This window comes from Coregonus lavaretus (genome assembly GCF_964263955.1).
Source record: "Coregonus lavaretus genome assembly, chromosome: 5".
Lineage (NCBI taxonomy): Eukaryota > Metazoa > Chordata > Actinopteri > Salmoniformes > Salmonidae > Coregonus > Coregonus lavaretus.
In genome coordinates this window covers 14,571,310-14,590,857 of record NC_139992.1, presented here as the reverse complement: position 1 = coordinate 14,590,857, position 19,548 = coordinate 14,571,310, and the positions used below count along the sequence as shown (strand labels likewise).

At 39.7% G+C, this 19,548-nt stretch overlaps 1 protein-coding gene across 1 annotated transcript in view; it reads right to left on the bottom strand.

Annotated features, from left to right (window-relative positions):
- Nucleotides 1–19,548, bottom strand: part of LOC311128814 (low-density lipoprotein receptor-related protein 1B-like) — a gene marked incomplete at both ends in the record, with an annotated part of 602,749 nt that overhangs the window by 176,852 nt on the left and 406,349 nt on the right. Inside the window, 3 exons of the mRNA XM_084161045.1 lie at nucleotides 1,317–1,448; nucleotides 1,829–1,954; nucleotides 2,914–3,054. Of these exons, the coding sequence (XP_084017171.1) occupies nucleotides 1,317–1,448; nucleotides 1,829–1,954; nucleotides 2,914–3,054 (399 nt within the window). The remainder of the gene's footprint in view (nucleotides 1–1,316; nucleotides 1,449–1,828; nucleotides 1,955–2,913; nucleotides 3,055–19,548) is intronic.

The following is a 19,548-nucleotide window of genomic DNA, read 5'->3' as shown; positions in this document are numbered from 1 at the left end:
AAGGCTTTCATATTTTTTATGCACCAATGACCTGCCTCATAATGACATGCAAATAGTATGCGTGAGATATCCACTGCTGCTGCTGGCTGACTCAGAGCTTAGCTAGGTGTTTGCATGTTCACCTGTATAACAGCAACAAAGGGGAGGGCAACTAAGACCTTATACACACCATCCCAACCTGCTAGCTGCTAATTTTAGCTCCAGTTTAAACTTGAAATCTTTTTTTTTTTTTGCTTTAAACTAGTTTCCTCATTTCCTAAAATGCAAGCAGTCAAACCTCAAGATTACTATTGACATTCAGGGTCTGAGACATTTCTGACATTCACTGTCTTTGCTTTGGGTAATGAGGTAAGTGCTACCTTGCAGTTATACAGTATGTTGTGCCATACCTTTATCCTATTCTATCAAATGTGGTTAGGTGACACATCTCCTCTCCACCCTTATCTCCAATTCATGGGATATATTTGTAAAAAATTATTTATGTAACACTTAGTGTGTGTGTGTGTTTTAGATAAACCTTCTCTTTCCCGGTATGCCTATATGGTTTTTGTTATCATGTGGCCTCGGTGGAAACATATATGAAGCTCAACTAGCCCTTAGATAACTTATAGCATTCGTCACTGAAATGAATCCACCATATTTAGAACATGAATTATGCAAGAGAAAACCCCTTTTTATACCAAATGCCAGAGTGAGCCAATGGGTTTATGCATTATAATGTCCATGTTACCTTCATTTGATACAAAATCTGGGGAATTGCTTTGTGTCAGGCCTGGTTCAGGGCATGTGGAGAAATGGTTGGTGTTTCTCATGCTGAGTCTCTAGTAACGTGGATGTATTACTCTTTAATCTCTGCAGCACTCAACAGCACCACTAACCATTATACTACAGGGTTGGAGAGCATACTACAATACAGGTCTCTCTCTCTCTCTCTCTCTCTCTCTCTCTCTCTCTCTCTCTCTCTCTCTCTCTCTCTCTCTCTCTCTCTCTCTCTCTCTCTCTCTCTCTCTCTCTCTCTCTCTCTCTCTCTCTCTCTCTCTCTCTCTCTCTCTCTCTCTCTCTTATTTCTCTCGCCATTTTTCTCTTGAATACAAACTGCCAATTGGAGTAGGTTTCATGTATGCTGCGGAAGACATAATCAAATCAATGAACTGTAAGTTTAACTGTTGACTGAGGAGATAAGTGTAGTAAATGACTGTGTCCTGCTAGTCCTGGGTCCCCACTCTTATTTATTATGATTTATAAGTCAAAACAGATATTTGATCAGCACTCTTACTCTGAGATGCTTTGTGAATAAAGGCCCTGGTGGTGCCTACCTGCATGGAAGTCCACCCCCACAGCGAACAGGGTCCCAGTGATGGGCATCAGAGCCTCCATGTTGTCATTGGGGTCCAAGACGATCCCTCTGATCCCCTCATTGATGGAGTACATCAGAAATGACTCAATGCCTACAGGGTACAACAGGAATTACTTAATTGTTAGTCTCTTGTGACAGACTGTTAACATAAATGTTAATGACACACGCAAGATTTGGTTCTGAATTCCAAGATTAACACACTGTAAATTAATATGCAGAGAGTACATTTACCACAGTGAAATTGTGTATGTTTTTGTAGATTACAGAGGTTTCTATAGTGCTACTTAGCAACAGTGAATTCATTTCACAGACTTTGTGGTAACTTTGATGCTAGGGTGTCTGAACTGCTCAATGCTTTCAATGCATGGTCATACATAGGTTGTCCCCCCCCCCCCCAATAGGGCTCTGGTCAAAGGTAGTGCACTATGTATGGAATAGGGTGCCATTTGGGAATCAGATTTGTTGTCTTACCCTCACAGGACATGCGGTCGGTGCGCAGGTTGTAGCCCACAGTACAGGAACAGCTACGGGTGTTCTCTGATGTGGGGAAGCAGAGCTGGGAGCAACCTCCATTGTTCACCTGACACGGGTTCCTTCCTGGAGAGGACATGGTGAATAGTGTATTAGTAAGGAGACAGGACACCATTATGTTAGCTTCATGGACATCTTTACTAAGATAACATCTGATATGTTATGCAGAGCATTATAGGTACTGTAGTACATCATAGTGTAACATTTATGAATGTCAGTAGATGGGATTGAAAAGTGAAAAAATAAATGTGTGCGTTTATGGGAATTTTTTAGTGGACTATGAGATAAAACAGATAATCACGAACATATAGTCAGAATTCTCTGTTGCTAGGCAAGAACTTAATTGGTTAATTTCACTGGGTGTGTGTGTGTGAAGTGGAGATCTGACCTAGTGTCAAATTCCTACCTTATCAGAGACTGAAACCAGACTGTGGCCTTTTGCCTCTCTCCTCAAAACAAAGTAGAGAGAGCGGAGCCCGAGTTGAACAGAGTTTAGACTAATCATGAGTAATTACAGCATGACGGGAGGGAAGAGAGGAGTGGGTTTGGGTACGTTTGAGAGATTGAGTGTGGACTTGTCATGTCCAACAATCAATCTTCAGGTCAAGCCAGCGTGAGCCGGGGTTGAACAGAGATGAAACTGAACATGATTGTTTTTGCATGACAAGGGCATGATTGATTGTAATAATATTGTTTCTAAACTGAAGAGAAGTCAAATTTAGCCGCTATCATAGACTAAGGAAGTGGGCGGAGCGGTCGAGAGGGGGGAACTGAAGATAATGATGGGGGAACCTAAGAGGGAGGGGCTTTAAGTTAGGATGTATGTGAATATGACTATATAAACGGAGAGCTGAGAGGTAGATGGGAGGATGCTTTGCAAATCACCCCGGCTTTGTCAAATTGTAATAAAGTCTATCTTAATTCTACAAAAACTCTGAAGAACTTTGATTTTTAATAAGTATAGTGATAATTTTCCACAACAGCGTGCCTGTGTGTGTGTGTGTGTGTGTGTGTGCGTTCCTCACCTCTCTGTCCCTCCCTGTCATAGACCTTCATGTACACCACTCCGCTGGTCTTATTTCTCAGAACCACAGGAGTCCGTCCGTCTCTCTTGATCACCGTCCCCAGTTGGGCTGAATCATCATCTGCCCACCACAATTTGTTACCTGAAACAAGGAAATGTCCTTATAAACCACATTATCACCATATCAACTTTTAATGTGCTATTTACCTTTATTTATCAAAAAAGTCCCATTGAGATCAACTTGACTTCTTTTACAAGGGAGACTTGGTTATACATGTAATGCATGCATAAAACCTGGAATATATGAATTCTGACAATGTAATAGGTTACTGATGATGCAACATTTAACGTAGTTAAATCCCCAAATAAATCAGTACACTATCCTGAGCCTCGACTAAACACAGGTACGTGTTTGTTGATTTGCATGTTTGAGTGGCCCTACTACCGTGTTGTAGACTGTAGAGTTAGGGCTGGCACAATTACCATATAACTGTGTAACTGACGGTTATGGACGAAGACCATCATGAAAATAAAAGAACTGTCATTTGCAAACTGCAATTTTATTTCGATATTTTTGGGTGTGTGGAAAGACCAGCTGACTGAAGACGGGACAGCCGGGCATTCGTGCGGGACGGGATGGCCGGGCATTCGTGCGGGACGGGATGGCCGGGCATTCATGCGTTTAAAAGCGGAAGAGAAGAGAAAATGTATTTCTTTTAAAAAATCTATATTATGTATATATGCAATCCATTCAGAAAGTATTCAGACCCCTTCCCTTTTTCCACATTTTGTTACGCTACAGCTTTATTTTAAAATGGATTAAATACACACAATACCACATAATGACAAAGTGAAAACAGGTTTTTAGACATTGCTTGGCAAATTTCTTAAAAAAATAAAATAAATTCAGACCCTTTCCTATGAGATTCGAAATTGAGCTCAGGTACATCTTGTTTCCATTGATCATCCTTGAGATGTTTCTACAATTTGATTGGAGTCCACCTGTGGTTAATTCAATTTAGTTTGCCAAAAGGCACGTAAAGGACTCTCAGACCATGAGAAACAAGATTATCTGTGATGAAACCAAGATTGAACTCCTTGGCCTGAATGCCAAGCGTCATGTCTGGAGGAAACCTGGCACCATCCCTAAGAAGAAGCATGGTGGTGGCAGCATCATGCTGTGGGGATGTTTTACAGCGGCAGGGACTGGGAGACTAGTCAGGATCGAGGGAAAGATGAACGGAGCAAAGTACAGAGAGATCCTTGCTGAAAACCTGCTCCAGAGCGCTCAGGATCTTAGACTGGGGTGAAGGTTCACTGTCCAACAGGACAACGACCCTAAGCACACAGCCAAGACAACGCAGGAGTGGCTTCAGGACAAGTCTCTGAATGTCCTTGAGTGGCCCAGCCAGAGCCCAGACTTGAACCTGATCGAACATCTCTGGAGAGACCTGAAAATAGCTGTGCAGTGACACTACCCATCCAACCTGACAGAGCTTGAGAGGATCTGCAGAGAAGAATGGTAAAAACTCCCCAAATATAGGTGTGCCAAGCTTGTAGCGTCATACCCAAGAAGACTCAAAGCTGTAATGGCTGCCAAAGGTGCTTCAACAAAGTACTGAGTAAAGGGTCTGAATACTTATGTAAATGTTATATTATTATTATTATTATTATTATTATTATTATTATTATTATATTTCCGTTTTTTATTTTTAATACATTTGCAAAAATGTCTAAAAACCTGTTTTTGCTTTGTCATTATAGGTTATTGTGTGTAGATTGATGAGGGGGAAAAAACAATTTAATCAATTTTAGATTAAGACCGTAACGTAACAAAATGTCGAAAAAGTCAAGGGGTCTGAATACTTTCTGAATGCACTGTATATATATATATATATATATTTCTTTTTTTGCTATTCTAACGATTATTATGGTGTCCGCGATCATTTGGCTGACCAATAACCGTCAACCAAAATTCCATGACCGTCACAGCCCTATGTAGATTACCTATCTGATATTGTGCAGGAGAAGTGGTTAGGAGAGGAGAGTTGTAACATGAGTTTATAGAGTGCTGCCTGTATGTGTCCATGTTTGGAAAGTGTGTATGTATCCCATTTAGGAGTGGAACAAACACCATCCTATTTCAGCCCCCCTGGTGAAATCCAGTGATGCTCACTATTGGCTCCAGACTAGAGCACTCAACTCAGACGTGACAGGGGTTTTTCATTCAAAAACCCAGCGGAGTGCAACCAACCTCACCTAACACTGTGAACTGTTGCTTGCTAGTACCAGAACCTTAAGAGAGGGCCACAGAAGTGTACCCATAATAAATATTGGCCAACTTTCCCAATCTGAAAAGTTATCTATGAATTAAATGTGTTCTGAAGTTAGCAGAAGGATTAGTTATCTATGAATTAAATGTGTTCTGAAGTTAGCAGAAGGATTAGCAATACTTTCATATTTATTATCAGTGCCATTTTCAACAAAGATTCAGTTTTAGTGAGGCAGTCGCAGACAGCGGAGGTGCTTCAACAGATATACTTTCCTATAATTGTTTATTTTTTTATATTAAATTGCACCGCTATGGCAATTGACTGTCTGCTTTAAATGTTTCGGTGTTACGATTTGATGTATTGCAAATGAACTATTCTCAAGGATATTGTTTACTTTATTTTTGTCAATCATAACCATAGCCAGCAGGGAAACTGTGATAGATGATTATGATTGCAACCAAGCAGTGTCTAAAAAGCAGATTTGCCTATTGAATTGAAAAATGTGCCTTTATTTTTCTCAACATCATCTACTCCTCCAAAAATTCCTAGCAAAACTATTGTGTTTATCCTTTATCATATCTGACAACAGACTAGAATGTAATAAGATGTTACCGATTTACAACCGCTTTCAAAAGGCAGCCTCAGTTACTGTAAAGAGGAGAAGGAAGGAACCCACTACAGTTCAGTGTAATAGCCATGGGCTGGAAGTCACATTTCAAAGGAAAGTAAAACACATTTTCTGGAATCAGCCAAATTGCTTTGAGTGAGACTGAGAGCTTACATGCTGCTTCACAAACATTTGACCCTCCGGATCACCTCGACCAGATTATCTTTGCTTTCTGTGTTCATTTAATGCCACCGGGGCCAGTGGGTAGCAGTGATTGCTCATCATATTAAATTTCCACCTCAACTGCTGGGTTTGATGCCAGGCAAGTGGGGACTGATCACCCACGCAGTCTAAACACCTAGCCTCACCTCACATCACCTAACACACACAGGCAGGCACTCGCTCCCACGCACACATACACACTATCTAAACACAGTCCCTCACCTCTCCGTCTAACCCATCCAATAACAGTAGGGTATAAACCTGGTGTTATACACATTGCTTTCATTCAGGCGGCAGGTAGCTTAGTGGTTAAGAGAGTTGTGCCAGTAACCGAAAGGTCGCCGACTAGGTGAAATCCCCGAGCCGACTGGGTGAAAAATTTGTCGATGTGCCCTTGAGCAAGGCACTTAACACTAATTGCTCCTGTAAGTCGCTCCCTTTTTTGATATACTAAGAGGGCCGTTATTAGCATGTTTTAACCACTCCTATGTAAATGGTAGATTATCTGACACTCAAGAAGAATATCTCATTATTACTGAAACAGGATACAAGTGGAAAATATAAAGATCCAGTCCATTTACAAAATTGGAGGCCCCTTACACTTCAGTGTTGTGATGCAAAAATCCTAGCAAAATGTATAGCGCATAGAATTAAAAAGGTATTGTCGGATATTATTCATTCTAATCAGACAGGTTTTTTTACATGGAAGATACATTGGAGATAATATAAGGCAAGTATTGGAAACAATAGAACACTAAGGAAAATATGGGAAACCAGGCCTGCTATTCATAGCAGACTTCGAAAAGGCATTTGATAAAGTTCGACTGGAGTTTATATATAAATGCCTGGAGCATTTCAATTTTGGAGAATCTCTTATAAAATGGGTCAAAATCATGTATAGTAACCCTAGGTGTGAAATAGTAAATAATGGCTATTTCTCAAAAAGTTTTAAACTGTCAAGAGGAGTGAAACAAGGTTGTCCACTATCGGCCTATATATTTATTGTGGCCATCGAGATGTTAGCTATTAAAATCAGATCCAATATTAATATCAGAGGATTAGAAATACAGGGCTTAAAAACAAAGGTGTCATTGTACGCTGATGATTCATGTTTTCTTTTAAATCCACAACTAGAATCCCTCCACAGCCTCATAGAGGATCTAGATAAATTTTCTAACCTCTCTGGATTACAACCAAATTATGACAAATGTGCTATATTACGTATTGGATCACTAAAAAATACAATTTTTACATTACCATGTAGTTTACCAATAAAATGGCCTGATGGTGATGTGGATATACTCGGAATACATATCCCAAAGGAAATAAATGATCTCACTTCAATACATTTTTATAGAAAGTTAGCAAAAGTAGATAAGATCTTACTACCATGGAAAGGAAAATACCTGTCAATTTGTGGAAAAATCACCCTGATTAACTCTTTAGTATTATCCCAGTTGACCTATTTGCTTATGGTCTTGCCTACGCCTAGCGAACAGTTTTTTAAATTATATGAGAAAAAAATATTCAATTTTATTTGGAACGGCAAGCCAGACAAAATTAAAAGGGCATATTTATATAATGAATATGAATTCGGAGGACAGAAATTATTAAATATTAAAGCATTAGACCTATCACTAAAAGCTTCAGTCATACAAAAGTTATACTTAAATCCTTAAAAGTAAGGAACTTGTCTGTCGGCCTTGCATTAAAGAACATAATTGGTTAAGGAAAACTGTGATAAATAAAAAAGTATATCAGTTTCATTTAAGGACCAAAGGATTGACAGCCGTCCCATATAGATTGCAAAATAGTTGGGAAGAGATCTTTGACGTACCGATCCCATGGCATAGTGTTTATGAACTGACACGCAAAACGACACCGGATTCAAAAATTAGAATCTTTCAATTTAAATTATTATATAAAATTCTTGCTACCAATAGAATGTTATTTATATGGGGGATACAATCTTCCCAGCTCTGCAGATTTTGCTGTGAAGAGACAGAATCATTAGATCATTTGTTTTGGTTCTGTCCATTTGTAGCTTGTTTTTGGACACAGGTCCAGGAATGGCTAAAGGATTTCAATATTTACCTGGAGCTAACCTTGCAGATAGCATTACTGGGTGATCTGAAAAGTCATAGTCAATCAATCAATAATATAATAATACTTTTAGCAAAAATGTTTATTTTTAATTCACAATCTGTAGAAGCAATGAGAATAGAAAGGTTCAGAACTTTTGTAAAACATCACAGTACGGTTGAAATATATATGGCAAATAGAAATCCTATATGGATGGTGTTAAGAGATAGATGGGAGGTATTGAATAGAGTTGAAGGATGGGACTAATAACAAATAACAACAAATAATAACAAAGATAGCTAATAATGTAAGCATACTGTGTCCATAATAAGTATATAGGTTGTATGTTGGGAGCTTTTGGGAAAGAGCACAGTTAGAAAGATATGGCATATAGAAGCAAACCGGATGGACATCATGAAAATGATCGGAGAGGTTGAGAGTAGAAGAAGTTCAGGAGCAAAAAAAAAAATATATATATATATATATATATATATATATATATATATATATTATATATATATATATATATATATATATATATATATATATAATATAATTATTGTAAAAATAACTCTGTCCATAAGGTGTAGATAGTAAGTATAGACCGGAAGTAGAGGCCTGGGCATTGTTGTTCACTAATTTACTCCAAGTAGGGAAAGGATGGTGGGGTTGAAAAGTAATAAAGGGGAGTATATATAAAAAAAAAAAAAACATGGGGGATTGGAAGTGATGCAGACAATTACATTGATAGAATATACAATCTATCTGCAATATTAAGCTGATCCATTCCCACAAAAAAAAATATTTAAAAAAAATAAAAAATAAAAGAAGAAAAATAAAGAGCGTCTGCTAAATGTAATTATAAATGTCCTCTGCAATCATCAGGAGACATCAGACATTTACCTGGAGCTAACTCTGCAAATAGCACTGCTGGGTTATTTAAAAAGTCATAGTCAATCTATCAATAATACTCTTAGCAAAAATGTTTCTCTTTAATTTAAAATCTGTAGAAACTATGAGAATAGAAAGGTTGAAAACTTTTGTGAAACATCACAGCACAGTTGCAAAAGATATGGCAAATAGAAATCAAAACTGTATAGTGTTCAGAGTTAGATGGGAGGGGTTGAGTGGGACTAAAAATAACAAGATAACTAATGTAAAATATACTGTGTCCATAAAATGTAAATAGGTTCAGAACTTTTGTGAAACATAACAGTTGAAAAATATATGGCAAATAGAAATCAAACCTGGATGGTCTTCAGAGATAGATGGGAGAGGTTGAGGGTAGCTGAAGGATGGGACTAAAAACAAACAAAATATAACTATTGTAAAATATACTGTGTCTGTAAAATGTATATAGTACAGTGAGGGGAAAAAGTATTTGATCCCCTGCTGATTTTGTACGTTTGCCCACTGACAAAGACATGATCAGTCTATAATTTTAAAGGTAGGTTTATTTGAACAGTGAGAGACAGAATAACAACAACAAAATCCAGAAAAACACATGTCAAAATGTTATAAACTGATTTGCATTTTAATGAGGGAAATAAGTATTTGACCCCTCTGCAAAACATGACTTAGTACTTGGTGGCAAAACCCTTGATGGCAATCACAGAGGTCAGACGTTTCTTGTAGTTGGCCACCAGGTTTGCACACATCTCAGGAGGGATTTTGTCCCACTCCTCTTTGCAAATCTTCTCCAAGTCATTAAGGTTTTGAGCCTGATGTTTGTCAACTCGAACCTTCAGATCCCTCCACAGATTTTCTATGGGATTAAGGTCTGGAGACTGGCTAGGCCACTCCAGGACCTTAATGTGCTTCTTCTTGAGCCACTCTTTTGTTGCCTTGGCCGTGTGTTTTGGGTCATTGTCATGCTGGAATACCAATCCACGACCCATTTTCAATGCGCTGGCTGAGGGAAGGAGGTTCTCACCTAAGATTTGACGGTAGATGGCCCCGTCCATCGTCCCTTTGATGCGTCCATCGTCCCTTTGATGTGATGAAGTTGTCCTGTCCCCTTAGCAGAAAAACACCCCCAAAGCATAATGTTTCCACCTCCATGTTTGACGGTGGGGATGGTGTTCTTGGGGTCATAGGCAGCATTCCTCCTCCTCCAAACACGGCGAGTTGAGTTGATGGCAAAGAGCTCGATTTTGATCTCATCTGACCACAACACTTTCACCCAGTTCTCCTCTGAATCATTCAGATGTTCATTGACAAACTTCAGACGGGCCTGTATATGTGCTTTCTTGAGCAGGGGGACATTGCGGGCACTGCAGGATTTCAGTCCTTCACGGCGTAGTGTGTTACCAATTGTTTTCTTGGTGACTATGGTCCCAGCTGCCTTGAGATCATTGACAAGATCCTCCCGTGTAGTTCTGGGCTGATTCCTCACTGTTCTCATGATCATTGCAACTCCACGAGGTGAGATCTTGCATGGAGCCCCAGGCCGAGGGAGATTGACAGTTATTTTGTGTTTCTTCCATTTGCGAATAATCACACCAACTGTTGTCACCTTCTCACCAAGCTGCTTGGCGATGGTCTTGTAGCCCATTCCAGCCTTGTGTAGGTCTACAATCTTGTCCCTGACATCACATCCTTGGAGAGCTCTTTGGTCTTGGCCATGGTGGAGAGTTTGGAATCTGATTGATTGATTGCTTCTGTGGACAGGTGTCTTTTATACAGGTAACAAGCTGAAGAGTGTGCTCCTAATCTCAGCTCATTACCTGTATATAAGACACCTGGGAGCCAGAAATCTTTCTGATTGAGAGGGGGTCAAATATTTATTTCCCTCATTAAAATGCAAATCAATTTATAACATTTTTGACATGCATTTTTCTGGATTTTTTTGATGTTATTCTGTCTCTCACTGTTCAAATAAACCTACCATTAAAATTATAGACTGATCATTTCTTTGTCAGTGGGCAAACATACAAAATCAGCAGGGGATCAAATATTTTTTCCCCCTCACTGTATGTATAAGCTGGAAGTAGAAGCCTAAGTGTTGTTGTCCATTAGTTTACTCCAATTAGGAGAGGGGTGGTAGGGTTAGGGGAAAATTACAAAGGAAAATATATACCAGTCAAAGGTTTGGATGCACCTACTCATTCCAGGGGTTTTCTTTATTTTTAATATTTTCTACATTGTAGAATAATAGTGAAGACATCAAAACTAAGTCCATATTATGGCAAGAACAGCTCAAATAAACAAAAAGAAACGACAGTCCATCATTACCTTAAGACATGAAGGTCAGTCAATACGGAACATTAAGAACTTTGAACGTTTCTTCAAGTGCAGTAGCAAAAACCATCAAACGCTATAATGAAACTGGCTCTCATGAGGACCGCCACAGGAATGGAAGACCCAGAGATACCTCTGCTGCAGAGGATAAGTTCATTAGAGTTACCAGCCTCAGAAATCGGCAATTAACTGCACCTCAGATTGCAGCCCAAAAAACAGACACCTCTCAACATCAACTGTTCAGAGGAGACTGCGTGAATCAGGCCTTCATGGTCGAATTTCTGCAAAGAAACCACTACTAAAGGACACCAATAATAAGAAGAGACTTGCTTGGGCCAAGAAACACAAGCAATGGACATTAGACCGGTGGAATTCTGTCCTTTGGTCTGATGAGTCCAAATTTGAGATTTTTGGTTCCAACCGCTGTGTCTTTGTGAGACGCAGAGTAGGTGAACGGATGATCTACACATGTGTGGTTCCCACCGTGAAGCATGGAGGAGGAGGTGTGATGGTGTGGGGATGCTTTGCTGGTGACACTGTCAGTGATTTATTTAGAATTCAAGGCACACTTAACCAGCATGGCTACCACAACATTCTGCAGCGATACGCCATCCCATCTGGTTTGCGCTTAGTAGGACCATCATTTGTTTTTCAACAGGACAATGACCCAAAACACACCTCCAGGCTGTGTAAGGGCTATTTGACCAAGAAGGAGAGTGATGGAGTGCTGCATCAGACAATCCTCCACAATCACCCAACCTCAACCCAACTGAGATGGTTTGGGATGAGTCGGACCACAGAGTGAAGGAAAAGCAGCCAACAAGTGCTCAGCATATATGGGAACTCCTTCAAGACTGTTGGAAAAGCATTCCAGGTGACTACCTCATGAAGCTGGTTGAGAGAATGCCAAGAGTGTGCAAAGCTGTCATCAAGGCAAAGGGTGGCTACATTGAAGAATCTAAAATCTAAAATATATTTTGATTTGTTTAACACTGTTTTGGTTACTACATGATTCCATATGTGTTATTTCGTAGTTTTTATGTCTTCAGTACTATAGAAAATAGTAAAAATTTTAGAAAAACCCTGGAATTAGTAGGTGTATCCAAACTTTTGACAGGTACTGTATATTTACATAAAAATATATGGGGGATTGGAAATGATTCAGACAATTACATTGATGGAAGACACAATCTATCTGCAATATTAAAGCTGACCTACCCCCCCCCCCCCCCTCCCCCACACCCAAAATAAAAAAAATAAAAAAAAACGGTCAATCTGAGTCTCAACATGCTGCTTAGTAGTTCAACTGAACATTCTCAGAATGACATGCCACAACAGCAGGAATCAAGTAGCAGTTAGCTTCCATTCCACACCACAGTCGCTAAACTTAACTATTGATAACCTGTCAGGCAGGGCAACATTGGGGAAACCTCTCATCGATGGTCAGTCACACACGCACGCACGCGCACGCGCACACACACACACACACACACACACACACACACACACACACACACACACACACACACACACACACACACACACACACACACACACACACACACACACACACACACACACACACACACACACACACACACACACACACACACACACACACACACACACACACACACAATGGGGCGATAGATCCAGCTCCCTGTTAGATCTCATTCTCTCTTCATTGAAACAGGCTGATGGTTGAGCCTAACCACTCCAAACACAGCCTTTCATTGATTGACTCAACGCAGACCAAAGGCCTCTGCTACAGGAAGGAACTGGTGTTTAATCAGCGTTCAATAACATTGATTCGCTAACTCACAACGGAGCAGAGCCCATGATACTAGCAAGCAAATAAAGCTAACGCCATCTAATAAGCAATTTCCATTTGGAACAGATGGCATATATAGCCAGGAACATATGAAAAAGAAAACAATTATATTATTGAACCTTATGGATACCAGAGTGTTAATTATTTTATTGTAGATCTCAACAGATTATTCTGCATTTGATAAATGTGGGTCCTTTCCTTCTAAGAAAGAGAAAGGGAAACTGGGAAATGTATTTTTAAATGGAAGATTTTGAGTTGCGAGTTGGTTGGAGAATAAAACCAATCTCAGTCATTCAGTCCACATCATGGACTGAACTACAACTGAAGAGCAGACATCTGTCATTCACCTGTAAAGATGATTCATTGGTAAATAGTCAATATGCTTTTCACTAGGAAATTAAATCAGCAGTTCATATGGACACAATGTCATTTTCTTGAGATAATATTACACTCTTTCTTCAATCCCATAGCTGTAAATAACCTGTATGTACCGGATGCAAGGACATTCTCTTTCTCAGCAGGATATGTGTGTAGCTTACTTCTAAAACCTCACCTAAGTACTGAACATTATTTCGATGTCAAACCAAATATCCATTCAGCCTACATATGTATACAATGACATGAACCTTTACTCATACTAAAAACAAAAAGCTATGTTTTAAGTGAGAATAGGCATTGATTTGAAGCCAAAAATGAATGGAAATGCACATGAGCATAACAATGCTATACCAAGGTTTTCCAGCACACAGTTATGACCTACTACAGTAGCTATGTTGGTATTGTACTTAAAACAATGTGTAGGCAGGTTGCTTATGATTCAAACCTTCTCAAACAGCCTAATTCATACTCTTAGAGGAGGTGCTCCCACAATAATGTGATTTGTACTGCATACAAGGTAAAGCATTGGATTCTTCACACATGCTTTTTTCATGTTTTAAACATTAAATGAATGCAGGTTTTGCTTTTATACTTACAAGACCATTAGGCTTGATTGAGTTGTTTTGTCATGTAGTAATGTGGTGCATGCCTGTATTTCCTTAAACATGTATTTTAGCAAAACATGTCATTGAATTAAAAATAAATAATAATAACATGCTTTTTTGGTCAGTAGGTGCCCAACATAACAACAGGTGGTGGTGTGTTGGACACAGTAGCTCAGCTAGATAGAGCCTGGCTGCATTCCTGATTTCTGTAACTGTTAGCTTACCTGTGTAATATTGCATTAAGCTCAGAACCACTTGTATTACAAACATATGGTAGTCCTGGTTTATCAATTGCTGTTCTGCTCAATGGACAGTTCATTACCTCTGTCAAAATAATATGTAGCTTAAAGTGTTAAACAAATCAAAATATATTTTATATTTGAGATACTTCAAAGTAGCCACTCTTTGCCTTGATGAAAGCTTTGCACACTCTTAGCATTCTCTCAACCAGCTTTACCTGGAATGCTTTTCCAACTGTCTTTTTTATTTTATTTAACCTTTATTTAACCAGGAAAGGCTCATTGAGATTTGAAATCTATTTTTCAAGAGTGTCCTGGCCAAGATAGGCAGCACCAAGTCATTACACAATTACAGACAGACAACATGAAAAACTACAAGTAATCTAGTAAACATCCATAGAAATCAGAGGAGCATAACAAAATCATAAAACAGCAATTTAAAAACACTAACAGGTCAAGGAATCAGCCTCAAAATCCTTCATCAATGATTTAAAAACACCAATTGGGACAAGTTCTTCCAGTTTAAAAGTATGTTGTAAGGCTTTCCAAGCCAATGGCGCAGATTACATGAAATCCCTTTTACCAAATTCAGTTCGGACATTTGGAACAGTTAGCAGGATAAAGTCCTGTGAACGAAGAGAGCACCCACCACATTTCTGAAGAATAAAAATGCCCAGATAAAATGGTAGTAAACCCACAATGGCTTTGCAAATAAAAGTATACCAGTGACAGAGCCTATGAGTGACTAGAGAAGGCCAGCCATCCCTGGTATATAAAGTGCAATGGTGCGTAAGGGTTTTGCAGTTTTAAATAAATCTCAATGCTCCATGGTAAAGGGTGTCAATTGATCTCAAACACTGAGCGGAAGCATTCATATATAAAATATCTCCATAGTCTAGAATAGGCATAAATATAGCTGATACTAGCCTCCTTCTGGCTTCAAAAGAAAAACAGGCCTTATTCCTAAAATAAAATCCCAACTTCAGCTTCAATTTTTTTGTAAGTTGTTTAATATGCAATTTAAAAGAGAGGCTGTCATCAATTAAAATTCCAAGATATTTATATGAGGTTACAACCTCAATCTCATTGCCCTGACAGGTAGTAATAGGTGAAAGGTTCAGTGGTCTGTTTCTTGTTTTAGAAAACACCATTAGTTTAGTTTTGTCAGCATTAAGGATAAGCTTCAATTGACACAAGGTATGTTGAACAGTATAAAAAGCAGTTTGCAAGTTCTGGAAAGCTTTTGTGAGAGACGAGGCACAACAATAAATAACAGTATCATCAGCATAAAAGTGAAGTTGCGCATTTTGCAAATTTTTGTCTAAATTATTTATATAAATAGTGAATAAGAGGGGACCAAGTACAGAGCCCTGGGGCACACCATTACAGACAGACGATTTAACAGACATGAGCCCATCACATTGAGTGCACTGAGTTCTAATCAGACAGATAGTTAGCAAACCATGCAACTGCATGCTCCGAAAGACCTACACTCAGCAATCTCTGCCTCAGTATAGCATGATCAACTGTATCAAAAGCCTTAGAGAGATCAATAACAAGTGAGACACAGTGCTGTTTTTTGTCAAGGGCTTCAGTGATGTCATTTAAAAGCTTAATGGCTGCTGTAATTGTGCTATGCTTCTTCCTGAAATCTGATTAGTACATTGATAAAATAGAGTTAGTATATAAAAACTATTTTAGCTGTTCACTAACAAGGGTTTCAAGAATTTTTGCCAGGGGTGACAGCTTTGAGATTGGCCTATAATTATTTAATAGAGTTGGATCTCCCCCCTTTAAAAGTGGTAGGACAAATGCTGATTTCCAGATCCTTGGAATTCCATTACATTCCAGGGTTAGATTAAACAGATACAGTGAGGGAAAAAAGTATTTGATCCCCTGCTGATTTTGTACATTTGCCCACTGACAAAGAAATGATCAGTCTATAATTTTAATGGTAGGTTTATTTGAACAGTGAGAGACAAAATCCAGAAAAACGCATGTCAAAAATGTTATAAATTGATTTGCATTTTAATTAGGGAAATAAGTATTTGACCCCCTCTCAATCAGAGAGATTTCTGGCTCCCAGGTGTCTTTTATACAGGTAATGAGCTGAGATTAGGAGCACACTCTTCAGCTTGTTACCTGTATAAAAGACACCTGTCCACAGAAGCAATCAATCAATCAGATTCCAAACTCTTCACCATGGCCAAAACCAAAGAGCTCTCCAAGGATGTCAGAGACAAGATTGTAAACCTACACAAGGCTGGAATGGGCTACAAGACCATCGCCAAGCAGCTTGGTGAGAAGGTGACAACAGTTGGTGTGATTATTCGCAAATGGAAGAAACACAAAATAACTGTCAATATCCCTCGGTCTGGGGCTCCATGCAAGACTCACCTCGTGGAGTTAAAATGATCATGAGAACGGTGAGGAATCAGCCCAGAACTACATGGGAGGATCTTGTCAATGATCTCAAGTCAAGTCAGTGGTCCTCTGTAGCTCAACTGGTAGAGCACGGCGCTTGTAACGCCAAGGTAGTGGGTTCGATCCCCGGGACCACCCATACACAAAAAAAAATGTATGCACGCATGACTGTAAGTCGCTTTGGATAAAAGCGTCTGCTAAATGGCATATTATTATTATTATATTATTAGAAGTCACCAAGAAAACAATTGGTAACACACTACGCCGTGAAGGACTGAAATCCTGCAGCGCCCGCAAGATCCCCCTGCTCAAGAAAGCACATTAACATGCCCGTCTGAAGTTTGCCAATGAACATCTGAATGATTCAGAGGAGAACTGGGTGAAAGTGTTGTGGTCAGATGAGACCAAAATGGAGCTCTTTGGCATCAACTCAACTCGCCGTGTTTGGAGGAGGAGGAATGCTGCCTATGACCCCAAGAACACCATCCCCACAATCAAACATGGAAGTGGAAACATTATGCTTTGGGGGTGTTTTTCTGCTAAGGGGACAGGACAACTTCACCGCATCAAAGGGACGACGGACGGGGCCATGTACCATCAAATCTTGGGTGAGAACCTCCTTCCCTCAGCCAGGGCTTTGAAAATGGGCCGTGGATGGGTATTCCAGCATGACAATGACCCAAAACACACGGCCAAGGCAACAAAGGAGTGGCTCAAGAAGAAGCACATTAAGGTCCTGGAGTGGCCTAGCCAGTCTCCAGACCTTAATCCCATAGAAAATCTGTGGAGGGAGCTGAAGGTTTGAGTTGCCAAATGTCAGCCTCGAAACCTTAATGACTTGGAGAAGATCTGCAAAGAGGAGTGGGACAAAATCCCTCCTGAGATTTGTGCAAACCTGGTGGCCAACTACAAGAAACGTCTGACCGCTGTGATTGCCAACAAGGGTTTTGCCGCCAAGTACTAAGTCATGTTTTGCAGAGGGGTCAAATACTTATTTCCCTCATTAAAATGCAAATCAATTTATAACATTTTTGACATGCGTTTTGACTGATAATTTCTTTGTCAGTGGGCAAACGTACAAAATCAGCAGGGGATCAAATACTTTTTTCCCTCACTGTATGTAAATGGTTCAGCTTTGAAATCAGCTGCCAGTTTTAAAAAGCAGGGATCAAGAAGATCAGGACCTGCAGCCTTTCTCTGATCTAAGGATTTCTGGGCTTTATGTACCTCCGGCACTGAGAATGGCGAAAAGCTAAAAGTTAGACCAGCTCTCACCGGTTCATCCACACAAGGTTGTACAGATACTGAATCAAACAGCCTACCAGATGATACAAAGTGCTCAATGAAACAATTCAGCATTTCAGTTTTGTCATATACAGCAATACATATGACTGTAATTCATTAACATTACTGTTACCAGACATAGACTTAATAGCCATCCAAAACTTTCTAGGGTCATTCAGGTTATCAGTGGTAACAGACATAAAATATTCAGACTTAGCCTTCCTGAGAAGAGAAGAACACTTGTTTCGTAGCTGCCTAAAAAGAAGCCAATCAGCATCAGAACATGATTTCCTTGCTTTAGCCCAGGCTAGATTACGTTTGTGAATAATACAAGACATTGCAGAAGAAAACCATGGATTATCCCGCCCTTTAACTCTGAACCTGCGGAATGGGGCATGTTTGTTTACTATTTGGAAAAAACCATCATGAAAGAACTTTAAGGCAGCTTCCACATCAGAAATATGCTCATTCTTGCTCCAGTCAAAATGAAACAAATCATGAAAGAAAGCCTGCTCATTTAAAAGTCTTGAAGGAGCTCCCACATATGCTGAGCACTTGTTGGCTGCTTTTCCTTCACTCTGTGGTCCAACTCATCCCAAACCATCTCAATTGGGTTGAGGTTGGGTGATTGTGGAGGTCAGGTCATCTGATGCATCACTCCATCACTCTCCTTCTTGGTCAAATAGCCCTTACACAGCCTGGAGGTTTGTTGGGTCATTGTCCTGTTGAAAAACAAATGATAGTCCCACTAAGCGCAAACAAGATGGGATGGCGTATCACTGCAGAATGTTCCTTGAATTCTAAATAAATACACAGACAGTGTCACCAGCAAAGCACCCCCACACCTCCTCCTCCAAGCTTCACGGTGGGAACCACACATGCGGAGATCATCTGTTCGCCTACTCTGAGTCTCACAAAGACACGGCGGTTGGAACCAAAAATCTCAAATTTTGACTCATCAGACCAAAGGAAAGATTTCCACCGGTCTAATGTCCATTGCCCGTGATTCTTGGCCCAAGCAAGTCTCTTCTTCTTATTGGTGTCATTTAGTAGTAGTTTCTTTTCAGCAATTCGACCATGAAGGCCTGATTCACACTGTCTCCTCTGAACAGTTGATGTTGAGATGTGTCTGTTACTTGAACTCTGTGAAGCATTTATTTGGGCTGCAATTTCTGAGGCTTGTAACTCGAATGAACTTATCCTCTGCAGCAGAGGTAACTCTGGGTCTTCCTTTCCTGTAGCGGTCTTCATGAGAGCCAGTTTCATCATAGCGCTTTATGGTTTTTGCGAATGCACTTGAAGAAACTTTCAAAGATCTTCACATTTTCTGGATTGACTGACCTTGATGTCTTAAAGTAATGATGGACTGTCATTTCCCATTGCTTATTTGAGCTGTTCTTGCCATAATATGTACTTGGTCTTTCACCAAATAGGGCTAGCTTCTCTATACC